This window comes from Cebidichthys violaceus, unplaced genomic scaffold (genome assembly GCF_023349555.1).
Source record: "Cebidichthys violaceus isolate CVI_PGR_0920_01 unplaced genomic scaffold, fCebVio1.0.p SCAF_56, whole genome shotgun sequence".
Lineage (NCBI taxonomy): Eukaryota > Metazoa > Chordata > Actinopteri > Perciformes > Stichaeidae > Cebidichthys > Cebidichthys violaceus.
In genome coordinates, this window is record NW_027176772.1 from 702754 (window position 1) to 727852 (window position 25099).

Here is a 25099-nt window from a genome sequence, read left to right on the forward strand (position 1 = left end):
GTGGGGGTGTAGATGAGGCTCGCTCTCGATGATGAAGAGAAAGATTATTAAAAACGGCTTTAGAGTTCTGACAAATCATCAGACCTAAAATAAAAACACATTCTCCCTGATTCCATTTCACGACACGACTCACAACTATCAATCACAGTTAATTATTAAGTTCAGCTCACATTGATATAATAATCTTAAAATTCTCACTTCAAATTCATTCCTGTTTGGCTCAATCGAGAACAAAATTTACGTATTCGTTCAATCAGGTTTCCATTTATTCAAGTAAAAAAAATGTCAATGTTAGATTATTGTTCTTGTATGATTGCACGATTTAACATTTTTAATGTTTGATGGAAAAACATATTTTGTAGAAAACCATGCTTGTATCGTTCAAAGTGAGGTATTTCTGTGGTATTAGTACTCAGGTAGTAAGTAATATTTAGGTAGTAGTAAAGCTATTATATCAGTGTTAGTTTAGCAAAGAACAATTACCAGCTAAACGTTCCACTGGTGGTGTTAAATCAGATAGTTTAGAGTTTTTAAGATTCTCTCCTCTTTGGTTTTTTTCATGCAACATTAAAAATGATATTTATAATTACTAAGTTTACGTTACACGTCCTTTAAATCGACATGTTTCTCACTTAAAGCCTGAATCACACAGGTGTTGATTTAACTCTTTGGTGATTTTTTTTTAAGGTTTGTGTCGTTTTGTCGTTTCTGCGTTGGACTCCGGTCTCTTATTAAAGTTTTCTTGTCATTTCCGCTGTCCACCCCTCACCCTGTATACTTCATGTGTCTCTCTGTGTTTTATCTCTCTGTCTATTTCGGTCTGTTTATCTATTTGTCGGTTTCTCTGCTCGCCTCGCTGTCTGTCTGTCTCTTGTCATCTGTCTGTCTGTGATATGAACCCACCGGTATATTATTATTATTATATGTGACACACACACACACACACACACACACACACACACACACACACACACACAGTATCAGTATCTCCGGCTTGCAGACAGCTTGCAGACAGAGCTCAGTAAGTGAATTAAGCTGGTCTGGACTGTACTAAAGCTGACACTGGCTGACTTAGTAAGCACACATACACAGAACTGACACACACACACACACACACACACACACACACACACACACACACGTACAATGTTGTACTTTCACACAGAGCAGATAAAGAATTGCATGGACAGACAAACTGTCACACGCACAAACTGAATGCTGCATGATCACCGTATTTTTTTTGACAATTTCACTTCTTAATCCTTCCTGTCAGAATAAAAGCTACCACCACCACCATTTCCACTACCGCTACCACTCGTGTTAACACTATTATACATCCATGTGCTTGTCCTGCAGCGCCTCAAGGAGCTGAAGCAGAGGGAGTTTTACAGAGCGCTGGCCTGCAGGAGGCAGAGGAGACGCAGGGAGGAGAGGAGGGAGGAGAGAGCGCTGAGGAGGCTCCGCAAGCATGAGGAGAGGAGGACGGGAGAGTGGTGAGCGCCTCAGCATTTCAAAAATAATAATTGTGCCGAGTTCAGCGCCGAAAACAACTAACAAACAGTTAGGAAGCAGCTAGTTAAGACAGCGGAGCATTCAAGCAGCTGAAGACTCTTGACTTGCATTCGTCGGGTTGCCAGAGACACAATCCCTATATGGATGTAAGTCCGCTCCAAAAACAACCAGAAGGACAACGCTTCATCCTTTTCTGTCCTTTTCTGTCCCGCGGCTCTCATTACGGTCGTCCTCACGATGAATTAGCTTCTCGTACCGCGACTAAGTGTTGCTGAGTTTTGACCTTTTCGGACGTATTCGTGCGTGAAAGTAGGTGCAGCTGTGCCAGAGGTCTCTTCTTCCTCAGCAGACATTTTGTTGTCATGTAAGAAAAGCACGGGTGGATAACGTTAACGTTTTTCTCTGTTGAGAAGATAAGCCGACGTTCACAACACCCAGGGTGCTTTTCATTATGCTAACTTATCCCCCGTCCCCCGTCGTCATTATGGAGGATCTTCCAATCCCTTGAATGCACCTCGAGGAGACGAGGAGCTTCAGGAGGAGCTTAGAGCGAGAAAACGCAGGTGTTTAAAGGCTTCACCTCCACATCTGGCACACGGTTTGAAGCGACTTATGTCGGTTAAGACAGACGATATATATATATATATATATATATATATATATATATATATATGCATTTCTCATTGAGCGGCTTAGGCTCATCCGTGGAAGTGATGCAAGTGAAGGGAGGCGAGGAGACACGCTAGCGTAACGAAGAGCGCCCCGGTGCCTTGAAACTCAAGCAGCTAAATGGAATTCGGCCATATTTAATTTGACTGTTTATATCGGTGTTTTTGTCAAAAGGCCGATTGATTTTAGAGCACAACCTCTTGTGTTCATGTTACTGAAAGATCAACTCTCTGTGTGTTCACGGGACCTTCTCAAGAGCGCTGTTCTGTCTTAAAAAAATAAATAAAAATAAGACACCTGTAAGGCAAATGATAAACAAACACAGAGGTTTTGGAAACGGAAGATTTTTTTTTTTTTGCTTGGCTTCTTGCTGGAAAACACGACGTGATGAAAGTTCATCCGGAGAGCTCACCAAACAGAGAGTTTAGTTTTTACACAAACGAGAGAGAGCACACGAACGCAACATTTGAAAGTCGGAGCTGCGAGGCACAACCTGAAGATGCCCACGCAGAGAGAGAAGAAGAAATAAATAAATAGGAAGAACGTAGGTCTCCGCCAGAAAGTAGTCCCTGCAGACAGGATCAAAAAACATCCAGGACTTTTAAATCCGACGCATGGAAGTTAGAATCTTAATGCACTTGTTGACCGCTGAGCCAAATGTGAGCCTACGTGTGTTTTAAAAAAAAGGCTTCATGTGCTGACTGACGTGAGCGAAAATAAATCACAGAAGAAGAGGTCGCTAACTAGCTCCCTGGTTACAACAGGCGCTGGCACAGCAACCAATGAAATGCATCTCGGCTCTGCTTGATGGGGATGAAGAGCCTTAGTGTTTCTGACCAATCATGCTGTCCCAGAGCCCACCGGCACACACAGAGTATCGGCTGTCACTGTATCTGTGTCTGCAGATGTGCAACAATGCAGTTTGGCTGCTGGCACAGAGAGAGGGGGGGGGGGGGGGACGACACACAGAGAGAGAGAGAGAGAGAGAGAAAGAGAGAGAGGGGGAGAGAGAGGGAGAGAAGCATGGCCAAATTGATTTTCAGCTGGATTTCAGCTCTATACTCTTCCTCTCCCCCTTCCTCACCGCTTGTCTACTTGTTTCCTTTTGTTGACTTCCTTACCTCTACTCTCCTTTTCATTGGTTGCTTTTCTCTCCTCTTCCCTCTTTTCATCCTCTCCTCGTTATTCTATCCTTTCCTTCCCTCCTCCCGTTCATCCTCTCATCTCCTCCTCCTCCTCTCCTCCTTCTTTGTATTCTTTGTTTCATGCTTTCCTCCTTGAACTTCTCCTCTCTTTCTGTCCGCTTTCATGGGTTACTCTCCTCCTTTCCTTTCATTTATTTTCTCCTGTATTCTCCTATTAATTTGTTTCCTTTCCTCCTCTCCTCTTTCATCCTCTACTCTTTATTTCTTTGCTTTCCTCTCCTTTTCATGTGTTACTGTTTGTCCTCTCATCTCCTATCCATTCATCCTTTTCTCCTATATTCCTTTCCTCTCCTCTAAATCTCCTAATCATTTGTCTCCTAATTTCTCCTTTGCTCTTGTCCTTGTGTTCCTTTCCTGCTGTCCTCTTCTCTTTCCTCTCCTTTTTATTCCTTTCCTTTCCTCCCCTTTTCCCTTTTCATTTGTTCCTGTTCACTCTCTCCTCTCCTCTTCTCCTTCATTCCTTTCCACTCATCCTTCTCTCCTCTCATTCTCTTCCTTCCTCTTCTTTTATTTGTTTCCTCTCCCCTTTATTCATTTACTCGTAATCCTCTCCTCTACTCACCTTTCCTTTTATCGTTTCCTCTCATTTCTTTCCTCCTCTCTTCTCTTTTTCATTTGTTGCCTCTCATCCTCCTCTTCCACTTTATTCCTTCACTCGCCCTTTAATCCACTCCTCATCACTTGTCCTCTTGTTTCCTCCTCTCCTCAACATCCTTTCCATCCTCCTTTCCTTTATATTTGCTTCCTTTTATCTTCACTTTCCTCTTGTCCTTTTAATTCATTTCCTTTAATTTGCTTCCTTTCCCCTTTATTCATTTACTCGTAATCCTCTTCTCCCATTTTCTTTATCGTTTCCTCTCATTTCTTTCCTCCTCTCCTCTTTTTCATTCATTTCCTTTTCTCTTTCCTTTCATCCTCCCTTCTCCTCTTTATTCCTCTCTCCTCAAAATCCTTTTCCTTTCCTTTTTATTTCTCTCCTTTCGTCCCCTCTTTCCTCTCCTCATCTTTTCATTTCTTTCCTTTTAACCTCTCTCCTCTCCTTTAACCCTTTCCTCCTGTCCTCTCCTCAGTGCTCCGGGTTCTGGTCCCATGTTCCGGTCCACCACAGTGGCGGTCGAACCAGCAAACCAGAGCAGACCGGAATTTGTGCAAAACTGGGACGACATCCATAACAGCGGCGCCTCGCTGGGAACAAGTAAGAGCTCTTATTGGCGTAAAACGGCGTGTAGCCGACCGCTTAAATAGTTCATGAGTGCGTGTTTGGTTTTGGTGATGGAGACGTCACTCCTGATATTGAGGAATTAAACAGAGTGTGATCTGCCGCAGCAGCGCTGACACATCTTTATCGACAGCAGCCTCTAGAAAGGAAACGAACAGCTCTGAAATGTAGAGGAACACAGATGAGAAGTGTCAACATAACGAGTGGAACAATTAATACAACGAAACATCGCTGCAGGGGATCGGGACACACAAAAAAACTCCCGCCGTTGACCGATCGCAAACCGTCTGGACGGCGCTGACCTTTAAGTGGATATAGAGCCGGAGAATAAAGGAAGCCATCGTATTAGTTAGAGTCACACAACCCCAAATTATGTAACATTAGCTCTGCTGGAGTGTAAACCGCTGCAAAAGAGATGCAGCCAATGATGAGACGAGAGTGGATGTGACAAACACATCCCTTTAAATTTAAAGGGGGGGGGGGGGGGGGGCTTCTGGTTGTGCGCTAAAAGGTTTTGGATGTAGCTACAGATTAGCCTCTAGGCTAATGGCTGCGGTGGTGCACCGTCAGCATCTTATGAATACAGACTTCCTTTACTTTAAAATCAAGCTGAACTGTTATTACTCAGCTAGTGACCAAAGGTGCAACTGGTTCAAGATCCTGCAGCAACCTCTGATTCTGAAGAGCGAAGACCGTCTTAAACCTGCATTCTCTCTAGTGTCCACCAGGGGGCGACTCCTCTGGTCGTGTAGAAGTCTAGTCTAAAATGACTCTACTTCTCTCTTGATTTATTCCCTCAGTAAACATTGTAAACATGAGTTTATGGTCTCAATCTCTAGTTTACAGTCTTCTTCAATACAGCATGATGTTCATTTAGTACATTATGCTCCATTTAGAGTCAAACAGACCATAAAGCAGGGGATGCTTTAGGGGCGGGGCTACACGGTGATTGACAGGTCGCTGCCTCTACCAGAGCCGAATACGGCGTCTCTACTTTTCCTAACTAACTTTTTGCAAAAGAAAACTGCACCCGAGTACAGCTCTCCTAAACTAATGCAGTCCGTATTGTGTGTTAACCATTCATCAACGGTGGTGAAGTTATTAGAAAACACCTCTCAGTGTAGCATACATCAATTCAACAGCGCCGCAAAATACAGCCTTCAACATGACCGTGAAGCTGAATTAACAACACCTCTCGAAAACACTTGAACATGAAGAATGAGATCGGAGCAATATTTTCCAGTTAAATGTGTCATTCAGTCTGAATTCGTTCTGATTCAGGAGGCGATATCATCTCCCCGCAGTCCATTTCCAGTGGATTTCAGAGCGCAGGATTCATTTTTTTTGTAATAAAGAAAGCATGAACATCAAATTTGGCAGCAGCATTCCTGTGGCGTCGAAGAAACAATCAATTGTCACCCTGTCTTTGCACAAAAAAAAAAAAACACACATCGGTTGCATATTCAGCCAAGTTTTCTTTTCTCATTTTAAAAGTTGAAACGTTCGGAAAAGTTTCGACAACTGCATTTTAAAGTCGAAAAATACATTTAGTATCGGAGGAGTAATAATTCACTCGGCAGCTTCCCTTCGGAAATGTCTCGAATGTTTAACAAAAGAGGTTTCTGGCGTGGAGCGGAAGGCACACATTATGGATTACTTTTAAAGCCATGAGTCATCTCAAAACCTCCACGGAGGAAATCATTTGCCCCGGATCATGTGCCACACTGATGTATGGACGGCATGTTGCGCTCCAAAGTGGGTAGGAACAAATGGAAATTACATGTTGGAATAAAACCCTTCATCTTATCCACCCCCCCCACCCCCCCACCTCCAAGTGAGCCACACGTTCATCTCTGTGCTTATGTTTTCCTTTAAGTCCATCCTACACCCATTTATCACATTCTGAAGTGTTAAAGCAACAAAAGAAGTACCGCTGAAGAGCCGGAGCGCCGCATAAATGCATAAGGAGCTTACTGTATGGGAAGGCTTCATAATGAACGCTATTCTTCTACATGTATCCCTTTCCTGCTCCTTTCTTTAGAGTCAGGTTTAGGCAGATAATCCTGTTATGTTTTGCATGTAACTGTAACCACTGTCAGCGGCTCTAATCCTTTCCGCTCTCCCCTCCCATGTGCAGAGCCTCAAACCCTGATCCGGCCCTTCGACCCGGCGCTGGAAAGCAGACTCCTGGGCGACGCACAGTGGCCGCTCGACCCGATGGACTCCAGCGGCGCGACGACTCCTGCCGCAGAACCCCGAGTCCTCAACGAGACTCCAGTGGACTACAACGACCTGACCGCCAACAACACCACGAAAAACAGCCACAAGATCCCTTGGGCTCATAATTACATCCCGACAACTGCCATGAACGCCGCCGCCGCTAACGGCTCCATTTTAGACAAAACCGCCGCCCCCGTTGACGTCAGCGTCAACGGACCAAACGTCCAGTCCATGCGCAGCAGGGTCCGCCCCGTGTCCTTCTCGCTGCCCAAAAGGAGCTGCGTCCTCCTCCACCAATCGGCCGCCGTCTTCATCCAAGCCGGGCGGGGCTCCGGTTCGTCGGGGAAGCAAGACGGCGCGACGGCGCAGGAGAGAGTCAAAGAGCTGGGGGAGAAAGTCGCGGATCAGCAGCTCAGATCTCCGGTATCTGCAGACGTGGACGCTGCGGGTGCGGGTCACTGGGACACTGGAAACCAGTGCAGTGTGGACCTTAAAACTGCAATCCAGCACTCTGAGGCTGGAGCCAACGCGTCTACCGAGAGGGGAACTGGAGGACTCTCTGGGACTGGAGCCCGGGTTTCTTTATGTAATCGCAATGTGATCAGAGTTGAGGGCTCTGTTATCGGTGGGAATGGAGCCCAGCTCTCCTTATGTAATGACAATGGGACTGGAGCCCAAGTCGGCGGTGAAAGTGGGACTGGAGCTCATCTTTATTTAAAGAGTGGGACACCGGGACAGATTCCTGACAGTGTGAGCTCAGTCGTGGCTAAAGATTCGGTTCGCAGAGACGGCGAGGCTGACACCCACGACGACGAGACGACCCCGACTCCAGAATCAAAAGATCCGCTTTGTCCCGCTACAGATCAGCCTGAAAAAAAACCTCCTGGTGTTTTAAATGAGACCAGAGAGTCTTCAGTCCAAACACATCCCAAAGAATCAAACCCCTCTCCGTCAACCGCGCCGAAAGAATCGACTTCTTCGCCTCCCAATCGTCCCAAAGAGCCGTTTTGTCGCGTCCTCAGTCGGGACGGCAGCCGGGTTCTTCTCTGGCCCTCGGAGATGGTCAGCTACACCAAGACGTCGCCCTCCATCTCCTTCAGCATCAACCCTCTGCTGTACGACTTCAGAGCGCACAACAGGGTCAAGGAAGGGGGCGAGGAAAAGAAAGGAGGGCTGGAGGAAGGGAGGGAGAGAATAAAGCGGTCTGTGATCAAACAACCCGGCTGCCAACAGAGGCAGGAAGTTATGGAGGGAGGAAGGGAGGTGAGGATAGATGAAAGGGAAGAGGAGGATGAAGGAGGACAGGCAGGAAATCCTATGGAACTTGTAGCCCATTGTAGCGGCGGCGACGCAGCTCCGGACCGCTGCGGTTGCCATGATGAAAGCGCTTTAAAATTCGTTCCCGCTTCAGCAGAATGCCACCTCGCGCCGACGCCGGGCCTTCAAAAACCAGCCGGGAGGAGGAGGAGGAGAAGGAAGAGGAGGGGAGGGGTGAGGAGAGGAATGAGGAAGAGGGGGAGGAGGAAAAGAGGAGAAGAGACAGACAGGAAAGACTCCGGAAGGAGGATAGTAAGTAGCGTTTCTGAGAATCAGATGTTTGAAGGCAGAGGAGACGAGAGGTTGAGGAGAGAGGGCGCCGAAAAAGAGGAGAGGAGGGAAAAGGCGCTATTAAGTAATCTCGCAGCGCATCGGCTGGTGGGAGGGAGAGAAAAGAGGATGAGGGGGGAAGAGAGAGGGATAAGGGGAGATCAGACGGAGCGAGAGAGGGCAGGTAGAAATGACGAGAAGAGAGGAGAGCTATTAAGTAATCTTCCCGTGAATCGGTGTAATCGGTGTAACCAGCTGTGTCTGCAGGTGAAACGGGAGGCCAGACAGCATCAATCCCAGCAATCAGCCTCCGGGTGGGGCCAGGGGCTCAGAAAGCTCCTCTGTAGGGGTGCAGCATGCAACTCGGTGATTAGCCCCGTCCCCGGGTCCGTTACAGAGGCGCCACGCTGTCCCGCAATTACGCCCGACCCTGCTCAGAATGATAGAGAGACGGGGGAGATGCACAAAAAGACGCAAGCGGGGAAGCAGGAAGGGCAGCGAGACGAGGGGCAGAGGAATCCGAGGACGACGGAGATAAGAGCCGTTCAGGAAAACGCGTGCAACCCGGTGATTAGCGGCGATTCTTTTCCCCGGCGTGAGGCGGAAATTCATCTTGTTGCCGAGCCGCGCGGGGAAACAGCGTGCGATCCGGCGATTAGCCTCCTCCCCGCTCCCTTTAGAGGAACGCCGTGTGGTCAAAGACAAACAATACCTGCGGGACGCGGACGCCCCGCCTCGGGCCCGACCCCACGCTGCTCCGCGCGGCAGGCGGAAGCACGGCCGAGAATCGGATCGGCCCGCGCCGACGCGACCCTCGCTGGCCGTGCAATTACAAAGGAGGCGGAGTCGGAGGGAGCGGCGGCGGCAGCGGCAGCAGCAGCCGGCGGCAAGAGGAAGACGGACTGGAGCGAGGCCGGGGAAACACCGAGGAAGAAACGCAAGAGGGGAAGGAGACAAACGAGGAGAGTCGCTTGTGCTTTGAGGCAGGAGGGCGCTTGTGTTGGGTTGACCTCTGACCTCGGCGTAGACGAGGTCCTCACACAACCCAACGCCAACAAGACTGGGACACCTCTGGACAGCTGCATGTGCGGTCCAGAGGAAAACACTGACTGCCATTTTCTTTGCAGGACAAAACCCAGTCATGAGACTAACAATAACAGCGAGGGAACATTTAGCTGCAACGCACCGAGTAACCACGATCAGCGTGAGGAAAAGTGCAACGGGGTCGAAAAACACGAGGACTCTACTCGTGACGATCACGAACCGAGCAAAGACGAGGACCGTCCTCCCGATCGCCTGGACGCACCCGTGGACTTGTTTACCCGTAGTGATGATGCGCATGCCGACCACTGTCAATGTGAAAACGGGCAGCCGCGGAGCGAAAACACGTCCGCTCACAGAGATCGGACGGGCGACCTTTGTGCGCAAACTGCAGCTCAGAGCTCAGAGTGTCACGAGTGTGATCACAACCGAGCAAATGTCAAAAGTAAGCTCAGCGCGGAGGACGAAACCAAACCGCAGCGTCACATTCAACACGAAAGCAGCCGCTCCGATTCCACCGATTCCAACAGCTGCAGCGGTATCGATCGGGGACGCGGAGCCGGCTGCCACGATATTGACGGTGGTCAGCGTGATCGTCTTAACAGTAATCACGCCGCTGATTGCAATCGCTGTGCAGATGTTGTTGTTGTTGTTGTTGATGATGATGGGAAGGGAGGCGGCGTCGCGCTCGCGGAGCGGGGGGACGCCGAGAGGGAGAGGAGGGAGGAGGAGGAGAGGCAGGCGGAGAGGAAGAAGCTCAAGGAGAAGCGGGCGGAGTGGGAGAAGGAGTGGGTGAGGAGAAAGGAAAGGGAGGACAGGGAGAGAAGGAAGGAGGTAGAGTTCGAACACATCTACGCGGAGAAGAGGCCTCGTTTCCCCCGCGCCCTCCCCCCCCGCGCAGTGCATCCCCCTCCACGCCCCCCTCCTCCTCCCGCCTTCCTCCTCGTCCTCTTTCTCCTTCCGTCACACCATCATCCAGCACCACCTCTCCCTCCTCCCGCCTCCGTCGCACCTCCCCATGCACTCATACCCCCATCTGCTCCCCTCTTTCTCCCCTCTCACTCCTCCACCGCCGCCGCCGCCGCCTCCTCCTCCCCCTCTCCATCCCTCGTTCTACTCCTCCTCCCCCATCCCTTTCCTGGATGCCTCCGGTCCGTATCCCTTGGCGACGGCGTTTCATCCCATGCAGAGTCACCACCCGTCTCTGTATCCCCCGCCACATCCTGCAGTCCTGCCCTTACAGGTGTTGTTCTAAAGAAATAAGACAAATTAAAAAGGTACATTTGAACAAGTTGTCAGCTGGGTGAGAGCAGCTTGCATGCGTGATTACCTGCGTACTCGAGGCCCGGGACGAAACGCAAGGGTTAAGAATTAAGTAGAAAAACAGAAAGGCGACGTTTCTTAAAGCCAAACCCCCGGCAACCTCATCACCCCGTCCAAACACTCGAAGCACTGATTCACACATGTGAAAAAAAATAAATAAATAGATGGCTAATTATGTTCATCAGTTGCAATCCTGCTGGAAATGAGCCTCAGGTGTGCAGCCAGTGGAATCGTGGCGGGGATACACAGCTGGGCTCGCTTTCCCTCGGCAGGAAAAAAAAAAAATCAGTCGACGCTCCCGCTTAGCATTTTTTTTTTTTTAAACCTACGATTTGCTCGGTTTCACCGTTTTGGTTTGAGACTTTAAAGGACAAATTCCGTCCACAGATATCTTCAATCTGTGATGATGAATGCAGGGTTTTCTTTCTTCTTCAGATTTACATTTTTTTTTTTTCCTCCCCTGAGAGTTTCTACCTCAGTTGGTGATTTTCCTACTTTTCCCCCCGAGTGACTTTCAAGACAGATGTGAACTCCACGCTCCCAGCTGGAGGTCATTAGGAGCCGATGTCCTGCATGACATTTTATAGCCTCTGTTTAGCCCCGGTGAGGAATAAGAGGGGGGGTTTCATGTCCAAAACGATTATTAAAAATGAATATATGTATTTCTAGCGCCTCGTCATTTTGTCAACAAATGCGTCTGAGCGAGCACATTCAACCTCGTAGCTTAAATAGAGCTCAAAGTGCAGAATATTGCTCTGATGATGGACGCCGCACTGCGAGGAAATTGAGAAGCTGCTCACAGCTGGAGAAAAAAAAATAAAAAATGAAATGCTTCTGGAACAATTGAGAGAAATAACACAAAATAAATCCTCGCTGGCATTTCAAAGTGGCAGTTTGATTGACGTCCAGTGGGGCAAGTCCGGTGTCATTTTCTGTTATTATAAAGTACATAAAAAGTAAAACACGCTGTATTAGTGTGTAGCATGAGAAATGGGGTGCAGCCTGTGTGTGTTTCTGCTGCATACAGGCCCACCGACGCCGTCACCGGCGTGTGAATTTGTCTCTCAGCCTCGTCTGAAGTGTATTTCTCCCCGTGTTGAGACCTGAGCGTCGGGGCGGAAATGTTAAGTTTGAAATAAAGCCTTTGCTCTTTGATTTTGAGGGACTGACTCCAGCGTCTGACCTTTACTCCTGACGTTTTAGACTGTTGATTTTCTGCCATCTCGCCCGATTTTGCAGCCTGATACTAAAAATACCCCAAGCGTGGTGGATAACTTTACATTTAGTGACTCATGCAAGGAAACAAAAGGCCAAAAAACACACACAGAGAGAGAGAGAGACAGAGAGAGAGAGAGAGAGAGAGAGAGACAGAGACAGAGAGAGAGAGAGAGAGAGACAGAGAGACAGAGAGAGAGACAGAGAGACAGAGAGAGACAGAGAGAGAGATTCAGCGTCACACCTGGCTTCAACAGGGCCGTGTCCCTGAGAGAGACACAGGCAGAGACGAGGAAGATGGGAGCGTTTGATTGTCAGGTAATCACAAACCAAACATCCACCGGTTGTCATTCATCGCTCGCTTTTGTTGCAGGTTGACAGGTGATGTTAATTTTCTATTTTTTCACGCGACAAAGTAACACAGAAAGCAAATCTCGCATTCTTTCATTCATAATGCAGGAGGTTCAAAGCGTCCCCTCGGGGTGGATTTTGTTTCTTCTTTTTTAAAAGCTAAGGACTTAGGACAAAAGCCACATTGCGCGTAAGCGTGGATCCGCCCCTTCTTCTTCTTCTTCTTCTTCTTTCTCCACATTCTCCTCTTCCGAGTCTCACTTTGCGTCGCTGAGTGCAGCGGGATTACCTTCGCAGTTAACCAAACGTCCGGAGAACGCCTGCGTGACGCTCCAAGACTTTCAGAGATGTAAATGCGTGTGTAGTAACGACAAGGTGACTCCCACACTCATAACACGTTGTGTTTCCCTCTCTCGCTCCTCTGAAGACGAACATCTGGCTGCGATTGGCTTTGGGGCACAACTGGCGGCGCCTTACCATCTCGCCGACTACAGGTTATTCCGATGACGAGCAAACAAATATGCATGAAAAATGAAACGACGAGGAGGCGATTTTGTGGGCGGATCGCCGTCCTCACTCTCACTGAGACTTTCAGGCATACAAGTAGAACACGGCCGGTCGCATTGATCCCAGCCAGCCTGGACACACAACCGTTTACAGCGTCACAGTTGTTTTCAGCTGTTTATGAACAGGCAGCGACATGAAACCCATGACGTCTTCTACTCGCAGCGAAAGAAAGACGGAAAAAAACCCACCAGAATCCTATTTAGCTGGTGTGATCGGCTCACGCGGCAACTTGTTCTCTCCCCGTAGCTCCGTCCCACGAGGGGCTTGAAACCATGTGTTCTCGATGGACGTGGGCTTTATTTATTACTGTGATATAACCGTGTAAATTAGAGAAGAAACAAAAAAAAAAAAAGAAGCTGTTATTAGATGTATTTTTGTAGAGAAACCTCAGTTGAATGAGGCTCAGTTTTTTTGTATCATGTGCTCTGATGCTATTTTAGCGACACACTTCATTTGTGCTCCTGTTCCGCTGTGGTACATACGTTCTTTAAAAAGGTCCTGATAATCAATGGATGGGTTTTAGAACATCTGGTACGCTGTGCATTTGTATCCACAGATATTATCCCTGCAAATATAAAAAAAGATCCAGTGAATCCATCAAAACAAGTTACTCTGAAAATGGAAATAAATCAGTAGACTTGATATCAGAGTGTCGTTGTCACTTTTTTCGTTCTTTTTACAGAGAAAAAACCCTCTGAAAATGACTTTCATAAAACATTATCAGCAGACCAATGTGTGAATCACCACATACCTGTAACTTCCTGTTTGTGAAATAATAAAGTTTGGAGCTCGTTCACAGAATGTTGTCGTCACTTTTCAAACTGAAAGCTGGAATCACCGTAGCGTCTTACGTCCACGTCTGTCCAAAATGTCTTCAGTTTATCCTATTGAAGATTGTCACGATAACAAAAGGTAGCAGTCTGCATCAACACCAGTGTTATTCCACCGTAAATGACACCCAGTTCAACACCACGGTAAAAACACGTGAATCTGCTATACTTCAACATACAGACACTTTTTAAAAATGTAATATCTTTGATTATTTGCCTACATTTGAACAAAAACACATTATGATGACGTTAGAATTTCACTCAACACGGTTTACTGAAAAGAGCTTGAACGCATCACGATGTAACTCAATGTGACCGCCGTGCGTTAGCTGTTGGCTGTTAGCTCCGTTATTTAGCCGAGCGGGGCCGTGCCGCTGCCTGTCGGCTGCTAACGCTAGCTAGCTAGCTAGCTCTCCTCCGGCTGAGTTCAACACAGAGTTGTTGTTTCACGACGCAGCATCATCGGGGGAAGTTTCCCATCGTCTCCTGGACGACGGGACGCCATAGTGTCGAGCCCCGACCCCCGGTAACCGACGGTGCTCTCACGCTTTCAGATGTTTGGCATCGGTTCACTTGACATCCAAATACCCAATTAGACTTTGTGTGAGATTGTCATTAACTAGCATATGAATTCCAATAAATATTACAAGATAAATGACCTAAAAACATGTTCGCTGAGGTCACAGGGACCTTGATCTTCTATGTACGGACGGACGGACAACACGAAAACATAAAACAGATTATAAACCTGGAGGGGGAAAAAATACGCCAGCGAATTCACACACACTCCCTCAGTTGATCAGATGCTTTGGGACTGAGACCTGTGTGTGTGTGTGTGTGTGTGTGTGTGTGTGCCTCCAGGAGGCCCTCTGACAGCTGGGACCATCATGTTCAATGACTAAAATAGCGTCAAAACTCAACATGTTCAACACCTGGGGCTGTTTGAGAGAGTGTGTGTGTGTGTGTGTGTGTGTGTGTGTCTTACATGTGTACACTATTTTCATCTCTCTGTGAGAGTGTGTGTGTGTGTGTGTGTGTGTGTGTGTGTGTGTGTGTGTGTGTGTGTCTTTAGAGTATGAAAGCAACAAACGCAGTGAGTGTGACAAGTCAAGTTCAGCGGTTCTCAGTAATTTGCTTCAGTGACCTTTAAAAACCAACAGACCAACATTAAAACTTGACTTTATGGAATTAGTTTCAAAGCGTGCGTGTGTGTGTGTGTGTGTGTGTGTGTGTGTGTGTGTGTGTGTGTGTGTGTGTGTCTGCGGCCCTGAACTCAGCTTCTTACGGTCTTTGTGATTCCTTTTCTTTTCTCCCCAGGCTTTCCAGAAAGGTTGATGGGCGTCTCGGCTCACTCAGGCACTTTACGGTGAATGAGTTAATAGATTCCTCGGCACATTATGGTTTTGCTTCCTTTTTTTTCCTGCTTCGACCGCGGAAACTACTCAACGGCCGAGTTAAAAAGCCACAGAAGTGTCTTATTGCGCACGTCATCGGAGGGCAAAGACACAAACGCGTCCGTTAATGAGCCACCCTGGCTGCCGTCGGTCTCGTTGGGCTCGACGGGAAACCAAATGTGTTGAAAGATTTATAATATTTTCATACAAAAATAACTTTGCGATGATTTATGTATCAGAGGAGCTTGAACGTACTGGTGGCCCGTATAAATACTTAATTAGGAGATGGCAGAAGTTATAATCACTAAAACTTTTAACTCAAATACAAATGTCATTATAGATAGAATATTATGTATTTATTTAAAAATAAAACAGATTGGATGCTTATTTCTCAGCATTAAACCAAATGTATATGGAAACAAAGCAGAGTACTTATTAATATACTACTTGTTTCTGCTCCCTTGGATATATTTTGTACACAGTCCTTCTGTTTTTGTTTTATGAGTGTTGAAATCGGTGTAAAACTTTGTATTGTAACACATTATTTAGCCCGAGTGTAAAGTCAACACCAGCAGCAACAGTTCATTCACATCTTCTCACTGAAGCTGTTTGTTTGTTTGTTACAAACAGCCCCCTCCTTCATTTGCATGTGACTGCTGCAGATGCAGAGGACTCCGCTCGCACCAACAAAAAACACATAATGCAAGTCTGTTGAAAACAGTTGAACAATACTCAACCTTTGCTGCAAAAATGAAATTTCCAATGAAAATGATTTTTTTGGGCCATGATGAAGGAATTTAAGATTCTTTCGTTTAAGTTTCAAGTTCTCATAAAAGTCAACGTGCCAAGAAGTCTTTCAGGTTTCTTAATGTTCACAATCAAAATTGCTGTTTTCAATGTTGTGTTTCCAACAAACGCAAAGTATCCTCATACAACTGTTCATGTAATATCTTACGTTAAGTTGCTCCTCGTTTTTCTACAAAAGTCCAGCAACACAGGTCAATTTCAGCTCGTTACAATCATACAACATTTTCAAAATAAACTTTCTTTTTCACAGGAATCAACTTAGTTCAGGCAACTAAACTACTTGATTAGGTTCAGCAAAAGATCGTCGTTTGGGTTAAAATAACCACGCGGGCGGCGTTACGTGACAAATAAATCAACGTTGACGGAGAACTAGCAGCGGTCTCCTGGTTGAAATATTGTTTTTTTATCCCTGTGTGTGATTTTGCTGTCTTCATATTTCCTTTTTTTATGATTTCCAAAATGATTTTGAGGGATATCGTCGCTTTGTGGCGCATTATTTGTTTCGTAGGTCACATCTTTGAAACAACCATCCAGTCAGCTGATCTATTTGTAAAAGGTTTGCCCTCGTTAAGTCTTGATAACAGGTTGACTCTACAACGTATTTCCTTTTTATTTAAGGTTAAATCGACGGGAACGTTTCACGCTGCTCTCCGTCTGTAACGCAATCAGACGCAACAGCTGAGAAATGAAAGCGCCGACAGTAAATCAGACGCGGCGAGCGATGTTTGAACATCGTGTTAAAAAAAAAAAAAAGAATCACAGAGAAGCAGCGTTTCAGAGGACGCTCGCTCGCTTCCTCTGGATTATGGATTCGGGGACAGACGGTGACGCCGAGACGCGAATCCAGAGGATGAAAGACGGAGAGACGGTTTTAGCTTTAGCTCAGTCGAGGGAACTTGACAATGATTTTCGTTTTCAAGCTTTTCAGCGTCCTCAAGATTAGATCTGAATGACTCTGAAAAGAATATCTAATTGGGATATGATCTGTGGTATTACAGGGAATGATACTTTATACATAATTATTCTCATTTTCATTGGAAAAACAACATTCAAATGATTATGCTGTGATCTGTACGGGAACAAAGATGTTTTCTCAAGCCTGTAAAATGCGATGTGTAGAGCGGGACGTCTCTGCGGCGCCACAGTATTTAATTCATAATGACAGTTTACAAATGGTGCGCCTCCTGTCATTTCACAACTGCAAGAGAGGGCCATAATGCGATTTTCGACAAAAAATGTTGAATAATTGTGCAGCCCCTACTTCAGACGGATTTGTTTGTGTGTGAACGCTTAAAATAAAACACAAAGGGAAGCTGGTGCATTTACTCAAACACTGCACAGTGAGGGAACATTTCACATTCAGTTTTTGGGCTTTGAGCAAACAAAAAAGATGGATATTTGAAAGCGGAGAGGGGTGATGCTGGTCCGTCACACGCCGGCGCTCAGAGTGGTCGTGTGATGACAAGATATTGTTGTCATAGAAACATTTTCTGCCCGAAAAAGACGCTGTTAGGAACACAGAGGCTATTAGTCCGCACTTCATGTTCCCAATCAATATCTGGGATTTTAACACCATCATTAGTTGTTAAAAGTTGCATAAATCAATATTTGTTTTGTGGTAAATGGACATTTATAGAGCGTCTTCCTAGTCCTCCGATCACTCAAAGGGCTTCTACCCCGCACACACACACACACACACACACACACACACACAGGGAGCAATGTGGGGCCCTGTGTCTCAACCAACGGCGATTCGACATGCGGACCGGAGGAGCTGCCATTCTTCCGATTAGAGAGTTGACACTTGAGTTGAAATTTAAAATAAAGAATCGTATCACAGTAAAGACGTGGAGGTGGAGGTGGAGGTGGAGGTCACCCATTGCTTTGAGGACTTGAATTCGGCATATTTGGCCGTCGCCATCTTGGTTTTCGGAACCAGAAGTGATCCGAGAGGGCTGGAGCTAAGTACAGCCGACCGCTGAGCAAGACCAAAAAGGTTACACAGTGGAAGTGATAACGCAGATAAGTAGCAGCAGTAGTAGCAGTGTAATCTATGAGGCAGGCGCCGTTGGTCTGCATGGTCCGAGCAGAGCCGGTTGAGGTTTGGTTTCACTTCAGGGAGCATTAGGTGACCAGACACTATCAATCCACTGGACGAGGTGCGGCTTCCATTGAGAGAAAAAAGGACTTCAAGGCCTCTAGTAGCCAGTCGGAAAGCCGACGGGTTACCAAGAGATGGAATATAAATGAGATAAATAAAGTGTAATTAATGTTTTCCCACCGTAGTTTTAAAATGTTTTTCGGATGAAAAAATTAAATAAAGACAACTTGAGCATTTGTAGAAAGATTCTATCTCGAGCTGTTTAGTCCGTATAAGCGGTTCATCAGAGGTTTATACTGAAGTTAATATTGAGGTATTTGTTGTAAATATACTTTCTATCTCTCCAGATTCACATTGTACATTCAGCTAGAATCATTCTGAAGGCGTGCTTCCTTCAGCTCGATGACTTTTGACTGAAGAGCTTGAGAGGTTCTGTTCTCAGCCGGTGGAGGAGCGAGTAATCCCTCTTATTGTTGCCTCTTAAACATTTTACCTCCAGCTTTGGAGACGTTCATGCTTCATTTTGTCATTTTCTTCAATTTTTTTTGAGGAAAACTAAAGAAGAAAAACATTTGCACACTTTCACCAAAGTGAGAAATGTCAACGCAGGACTTTAACTTGTAGTATCGTCCCATTGTGGCATCACTACATTAACTCCGGGGAAGCGGTGGATCCTGGAGGCATTAACTCGGGCTGCGTGCGGTGCACCGACGCTCGCTGGTAATGGCTGAGTGGGACGGGGCGAAAACATTTCCTCTCGCAGGAAGTCAAAACTCAGAAAGCCCCGAAAAACCGCAGGGAAGCGGCAGAAAGCAATAACATTTGTTCTAACATTTTTGATCACCCCTGCTGCCGCGCAGAAATGGGTCACGGCTGCCAGAGTCAGACATGTTGTAGTCGTCTGAGTCGGTGGAATCTCTGATGGGCCTTTTCTTTTCTTTTTTTTACTCCACCACGCTGTCAACACGATTTCAAAGCCGACAGTGTTTTAGTGCTGAGGAACTCAAAAAGTTCTTTTTAGCCTCTCCACTTTTCTGCTCATTTACGGTCGCGTCTCACTTCTCGCCCCGGAGTCACCGGTTTTTCTTTCTGTTCAGGTGAAACAACAAAGGGTTATTTGGCATTGAAATCCTCCCCTCGCCGCGCTTCCCGCCGCATCGCTTTGTAGAGCGGTTCATCATCTGCAATCAGCCCAATTACCGCTGCGTCGCGTGCGAGCTCAAGCGACGTTACGGCCGCCGACGGTGTGATGAAAACGCAACGGAGGAGGAGGAGGAGGAAGCAGCTCCTGTGCTCGAGAACCGAGGCTCCTTCGGAATCTCTGACCGTCTGTTTTCTGTCAAAATCGCCGCTGCACGGCCGGGCTCCCGTTCAAAATCAGACTTTCTGTTGGTAGCGATTGATTTGACATTGAGCTGCTGTCCAAGAATAGCAGGATCTGTATTTGGCCACGATCGACCAAACAAGATTTGAGTGAGGAAGAAACAGGCGGGTTGGGTTTTCAGCGAGTCGATGTACATCTTTCAATAAACACATTGAATGGAGAGAGGTCCGGTGTGATTTGGAGGATTGCAAACAGCTGCAACACAACAATTTTCTGGGCAATATCCTAACATAAAAAAATTCAGGGAAGCGCCGTCCATTATGTCAAGTGCAGCTCGGCGCCACATTCGCCGATCTCGCGTCGCTTAGCCTGAACGGTCCTGGGTCCAAACATCAGCCAGGAGACGATTGGTTGGTTGGAGTAGCCTGAGGGGCTAGCTGGGTTAGCTTAGCTTCCATCTCTGACGTTTGTCTTTTAAAGACACAATATTTTAACCCTTTTTTTGCTTTACTTCCTCATTGTGTGGGATCTCAAAGACTCCAATGCTGCGCATGTATAATAATAATAATAATAATAATAATAATAATAATTTTCTTCTGACCATATATATGTAAAGACGTATTGAGGTGGCGAGCTTTGCATATGCCGCAATGAAGACAAAATATATTGAAATGACCATAAAGCATCGTTACACAGAATAAGTATTTATTTATGTTATATATTATACAGGTTATGCAAGAACATATTGGTCATTCAAGACATGCAAACACGAATAAATGTGCAGCATGTGAATAACAGTAAGAGCACAAAAGATATTTGTGATTTTGGAGAAGATTGAACACCAATCAGAGCGAACGAAAAACCCCATTAAACCTCAGCTTTGTTTACAGAAGTGATGACTGCTTTTCTGCAAGAAAGTCTTAACAAAACTAGAGGAAAGTCCTGAAGTATCGAGCAATTTCAGGCGTGTTCTGTTCTGTTTAAGAGGATCTTAACGAAAGCTTTATCACCTTCCAGGTGTTACTGCGTCGCTTTAAAACTCAACATCTGTCGAAGTGAAACCGATGCTTCTTTGTTGTTGTTTTTTCGCTGCCGAACTCACAGCCGTGAAACGAGGACCTCGCGGTCTGCAACGACATGAAATAAAGTAAAATAAATAAATAAATAAATAAAGCGTGTGTTTTAATCAAACTTCAGTGATGAAAATGCTGATGCACTTCCTGGCTCCGGTTTGCCGAGCTGCTGCCAAGCTCCGTCGGTGCAGGTGGCCGTTTTGACGGCGGCGGAGTGATTACGGTTCACGAGCTGAGTGGATGAACCGGCCGGAGAGCCGCGGTTCAGTGAAGCTGATCCGTCAGAAAGGTTTTTCACCTGATGTGACATTAATGCGCTGATTGTCAATCTCCTAAATTACTTACAGCACGAGGACTTTATAACACCGGCTCTGAGGAAACGCTGTCGGTGCTTTCATCTGAGAGTCTCTCCGTTACCGTTGTGGCTCTTAAGTGCTGGCAGCGATTTTCTTGTCTCTGCATTCTGTCGCTATCAATTTAACTAAAAACTGTGTGTGCCTACGCTGAGGACTTCAGACGGATGGAGCCGCCTTGGAACCTGGACATCTTTATTTTAACAGCAGCCTCTTTGTTATTGTCTGTAATATGTTGGTATTTTATAGTTGTGACATTTTCCTCAGCAATTTTAGTTGCTGGGTTTTGGGGAACGTGGCACGACTGAAAGTCACAGATTTACAACAAACGTGATGAGCAGCAGGAGAATGAAACTACTCTAATTTTGACATACTTGTATGTACTTGTATGTAGTTGTATATTTCCATTTTATGCTACTTTATACTTCTACTCCACTACATTTCAGAGCGATGTTATTCCCAAAGTAATTCTGCAGCCTCTATATGAGCTCCATCAGTAAACGAGACCATCAGAGAGAAGATTGTCTTTTTTCTATATAGTTCTTCTTAATGCTGGTCGCCGGTATCACCGGGTCAGATTCCCCCGAAAATGCAGGTTGACTAAAAACTCTATCAGCAGCCAGCCCGCTGTGGACGGACCCAGACCCGGCTTTGCTGCAGCCTTCGACCTGCACTCGAAGCTCCGGCAGGAGGAGGTGAAGCTCTGCTCCCGGGCAGCAGTGTCGTCTCCTCCTCCTCCTCCTGCCAGGAGCTGAGCTTCACCTCACTGGTCTGCCGGTCCCCGCCATTGCTGGGCCCGCTGGAGGGGAAGGGAGGCATGGGAGAACCAGAACCAGGAACTCAAAAATCCTGCTGCGGTAAAATGAGAGGTTTTCGAAAGGGACTCATGGTGCTCGGAAACACTACCGCTTTTGTCCACAGGGACCGCCAAAATCAAAGTATAATTTAAATTCCTCATAGTAGCTTTAAGTAAAGAGAATGTGTTCAAAAATTACAAAAAAGGTTTTAAAAATACTACATTTTCAAAAAAGTTGAAAGGACAAAAATGTCTTTACATCTTTTAGTATTTGATATGTACTTACCTGACTAAATACTCATCTTATACTTGGACGGATTAAACTTAGAAAATGAAGCATCCGTCCATATGACTGTACGATATAATAATATATATATATAATATATATAATCCAGGGTAACAGTTAAAGGAACAACACCTCACTTTGCCTCAGTGTGTTTTCCTGATGCTGTTAAGGGACTCTAATAACACTGCATTAATTCATGTAATTATTAACCTGGATGGTTAATAAATTCATCAGACAACTGCCCTGCTTGAAAAGTCACAGCCTCCTCATTCGTCTCAAAGCGACTACTGCTTTGGCACAGCGGTGGTCCTGATGCTGACGACTCCGGCGAAAAGGTAAACGCAGAGTCCTCCGGGAGGATAAGTCCATTTCTGCCACAAACCCGATGCCGGTAAAATATGTGCGGCTGCACATATCCTGATGAATGTCTTTTCAACACGAGTGTTTCATCAAGTGGTGGTTGAGATAAAGTATTTTGTTTTTAAACTAACGGATCTGTTACTCTTATTCTCATCAATAACTGAAGAAAGATGGCTGCACATTTGCATCAACCTTGTGTTGATGCAAATCTGTGGTGAAAGTTCATTTTCGAGGCAGTTGTACTTTACTCAAGTACGTGTCTTTTCTGATTCTTTACTTCTACTTCACTAAAGTTTGTAGTTAGTTTGAAGACGCTGACTCCACCAGATGGGTGAACTGGAGACTCGGCTGCCTGTTTTCGCTCACAGACTGCAGCAGGTGATAAATGATGATGAATGATTTTCGCCCGTTTGTCGGGTTATTGTTGCAGCTGGGTGGCTTGTTGGGCACTTTAACAACGGCACCGCATGCAAGAACTAATCCTGTTGGTTGAAAGTTAAACGATCGGTTAACGAGGGGTCGGCTATCAGTGGTTAATTAGTGGTTAAAAATAGCTCCGTGTGGACCGTTCTCCGTTCTACTGATACTTTGAATGTGGACGGTTTTTGCATTCGCTCAGATCAAGTGAAGCAGAGCAAATGATGCAGTTATTAGGTTAGGTGGTACGGTAACGTGTACAACAAGGAAAAATCCATCTGAGGAGTCAAAACAAACACAGGACTTTCACCCAGGAGACAGCTGTTCGTGTCCCGTTTGAAACCGAGTTTTCAATTTTGAAAATGTTCACTTTTTTCTTTCCATCTCCTGTCTGTTTTGTTTGTTTTTTTTACGCCGTCACACCTTTGAGTCTCTTCCTGTCTCTCCGTTGGTCCCTCGTGAACATTGACCTTTTCGCACTCGACTCACTGGCGAGCCAATGCACAACATCTAGAGGCACTTTTCTGCCCTCAACTCGGCTTAATGGAACGTAATGCTCCGTGGGTTTAACCATTAAAAGTTCTACTGCCAGAAAACCTTCTCTGCATATTAAAAAAAAAAATATATATATATATATATATATATGACGGACACGTCCGCAAATCCACACGGGGGCTATTTTGGCATAAAGCCACTCTTGAAGCAGTAATCCACAGTGATTGAACTGTGACATCCGAGCTAAAGCCGGACAGATGACGGTGCCGAGCTCCGTCTCTCATTTAACGGCTGTTCCTTCACCCCCCCCCCCCTTCAGACAACCACAACAAAAACAGATTGGGAGGTGATTTCAGAGTTCTGGTGAACGTGCGTTTGTCCTTAAGGTGTTTAAAAAACTATAATTATTGAGATGACGTCTTGGATAGTCAGGAATAGATCTGTGCTCCCCAGAAGCATCAGCGAGTGTGACATGTGTCCCGCGGCGCGATGTTAATGATGACTTATAAAAATGGATACTCCTCGTCCTCGGCACCGATTGGCTCGAGCCAAAGCCGCTGTTAAACACCCAATAAACGCACACCTGTGACCGCATAAACGTTAATTTAAATGTTAATGCGCCAAAAGGAAGATCGCCGCTTGCACCGTGATTCGGAGCTAAACTGCTTTGATGGAAGGTCTCGCTTATTACAGAGGAGAACGAGTTACATTTAGCGAGCATCTCTTGCGTTTACAGCCTTTTAGTTTAAGAAATAAAAAAAAATGTAAAAGAAAGCCAGCGTGTTGCCAGGCTTCACAATCTCGCCTCTCGAGAGCTTTTCATCGCTTCACGCGTCGTCGCATTAACAGAAGAAAGGGAGCCGTGGCTGTATTAACAACAGGGTCGGTGTAGAGAAGTTATTTTTACGCCTTCCTGCCTTTCTTCCCTCGCTGTGCTGAAATGAATGCGATCTGTGTGTCAGGAGCTCAAACAATTACACGAGTCCACAAAGTCGGTCGTTTTATTTTTTTTTTTTATTTGGAGCGTCTGTGGCGCAGCGCGGCAAAATGTCAGCCGCTGACATCACCGATGAGAGGGTTGTGCTCTCTGGACTCTTGGCGCGCCGCCGCCTCCTGCACAATTACATCAAAAACACAGCGACGGGGAGAGCGGGAGGGAGACGTGAGGGGGGGGGAGAAAACAAGGGGGGGAGACTGGAGGAGCAGAAAATTAAAGAATAAGCCACAGAGACTTAAGAGGAAAAGTCTTATTGTCTGTTTAGAATCCTGTTTGCTGATTGTGAAGTGGCTTCTTGCTCCTATGAAAAGCCTTATAATAAAAGAAGGGCCTCAGTGTTATGAATGATGGAGTTATGAATGCCGGTCGTTGCCATTGTCGACTGATAAAACGGCCGTGATAGACGGAGGCGAGGAGCAGCGGCGTGATGTTGAAAGTAGCGACTGCATGAGGAAATGAGAGGAGTGCGCTTCTCCCGACATGAAGAAGCGAACATGAAGCAGGCGTCGGAGCAGACAGTCAGAGGGCTGACAGTGAAATTGTCAAAGTGCGGCGGCGGATCAAAGTGTGTATTTACCTTCAACTCCAGTGACCCGACTTAAATCCAAAACGCACGCTGAGAAGGTTTCCACCGTCAGGGGGAAGTTTTCTGTTTGAAATCAAAATAAGTTGAAGCTCGTAACGAGTCTTCCTCCTCCTCCTCCTCCTCCTCCTCCTCAACCGAGGGGTTAAGTCGTCTAACTTCAACCGACAATTCATAAATAAACACTCGCACAGGATAGTGTGTCCGAGTGAATGATTTTAGAACTGAAATAATCAATAAATGATCAACAGATAATACATTTGCATTTGTTTTTTTTTGATAAATTATTCATCATCTGTGTCATTTCTCAAGCAATACGATGAAAAGTCACCGGTTTCAACTTCTCTTTCCTCTGTTTTCATCCTTGTTAAATT

The 25099-nt window shown here is 46.1% G+C and overlaps 1 protein-coding gene across 1 annotated transcript in view; it reads left to right on the forward strand.

The window, feature by feature from the left end:
• Positions 1–13691, forward strand: part of LOC137888623 (uncharacterized) — a 61954-nt gene extending 48263 nt beyond the window's left edge. The window contains exons 3-5 of the mRNA XM_068732042.1: positions 1357–1493; positions 4457–4581; positions 6743–13691. Of these exons, the coding sequence (XP_068588143.1) occupies positions 1357–1493; positions 4457–4581; positions 6743–10716 (4236 nt within the window). The 3' untranslated portion in view covers positions 10717–13691. The remainder of the gene's footprint in view (positions 1–1356; positions 1494–4456; positions 4582–6742) is intronic.
• The last annotated feature ends 11408 nt before the right edge of the window (positions 13692–25099 follow it).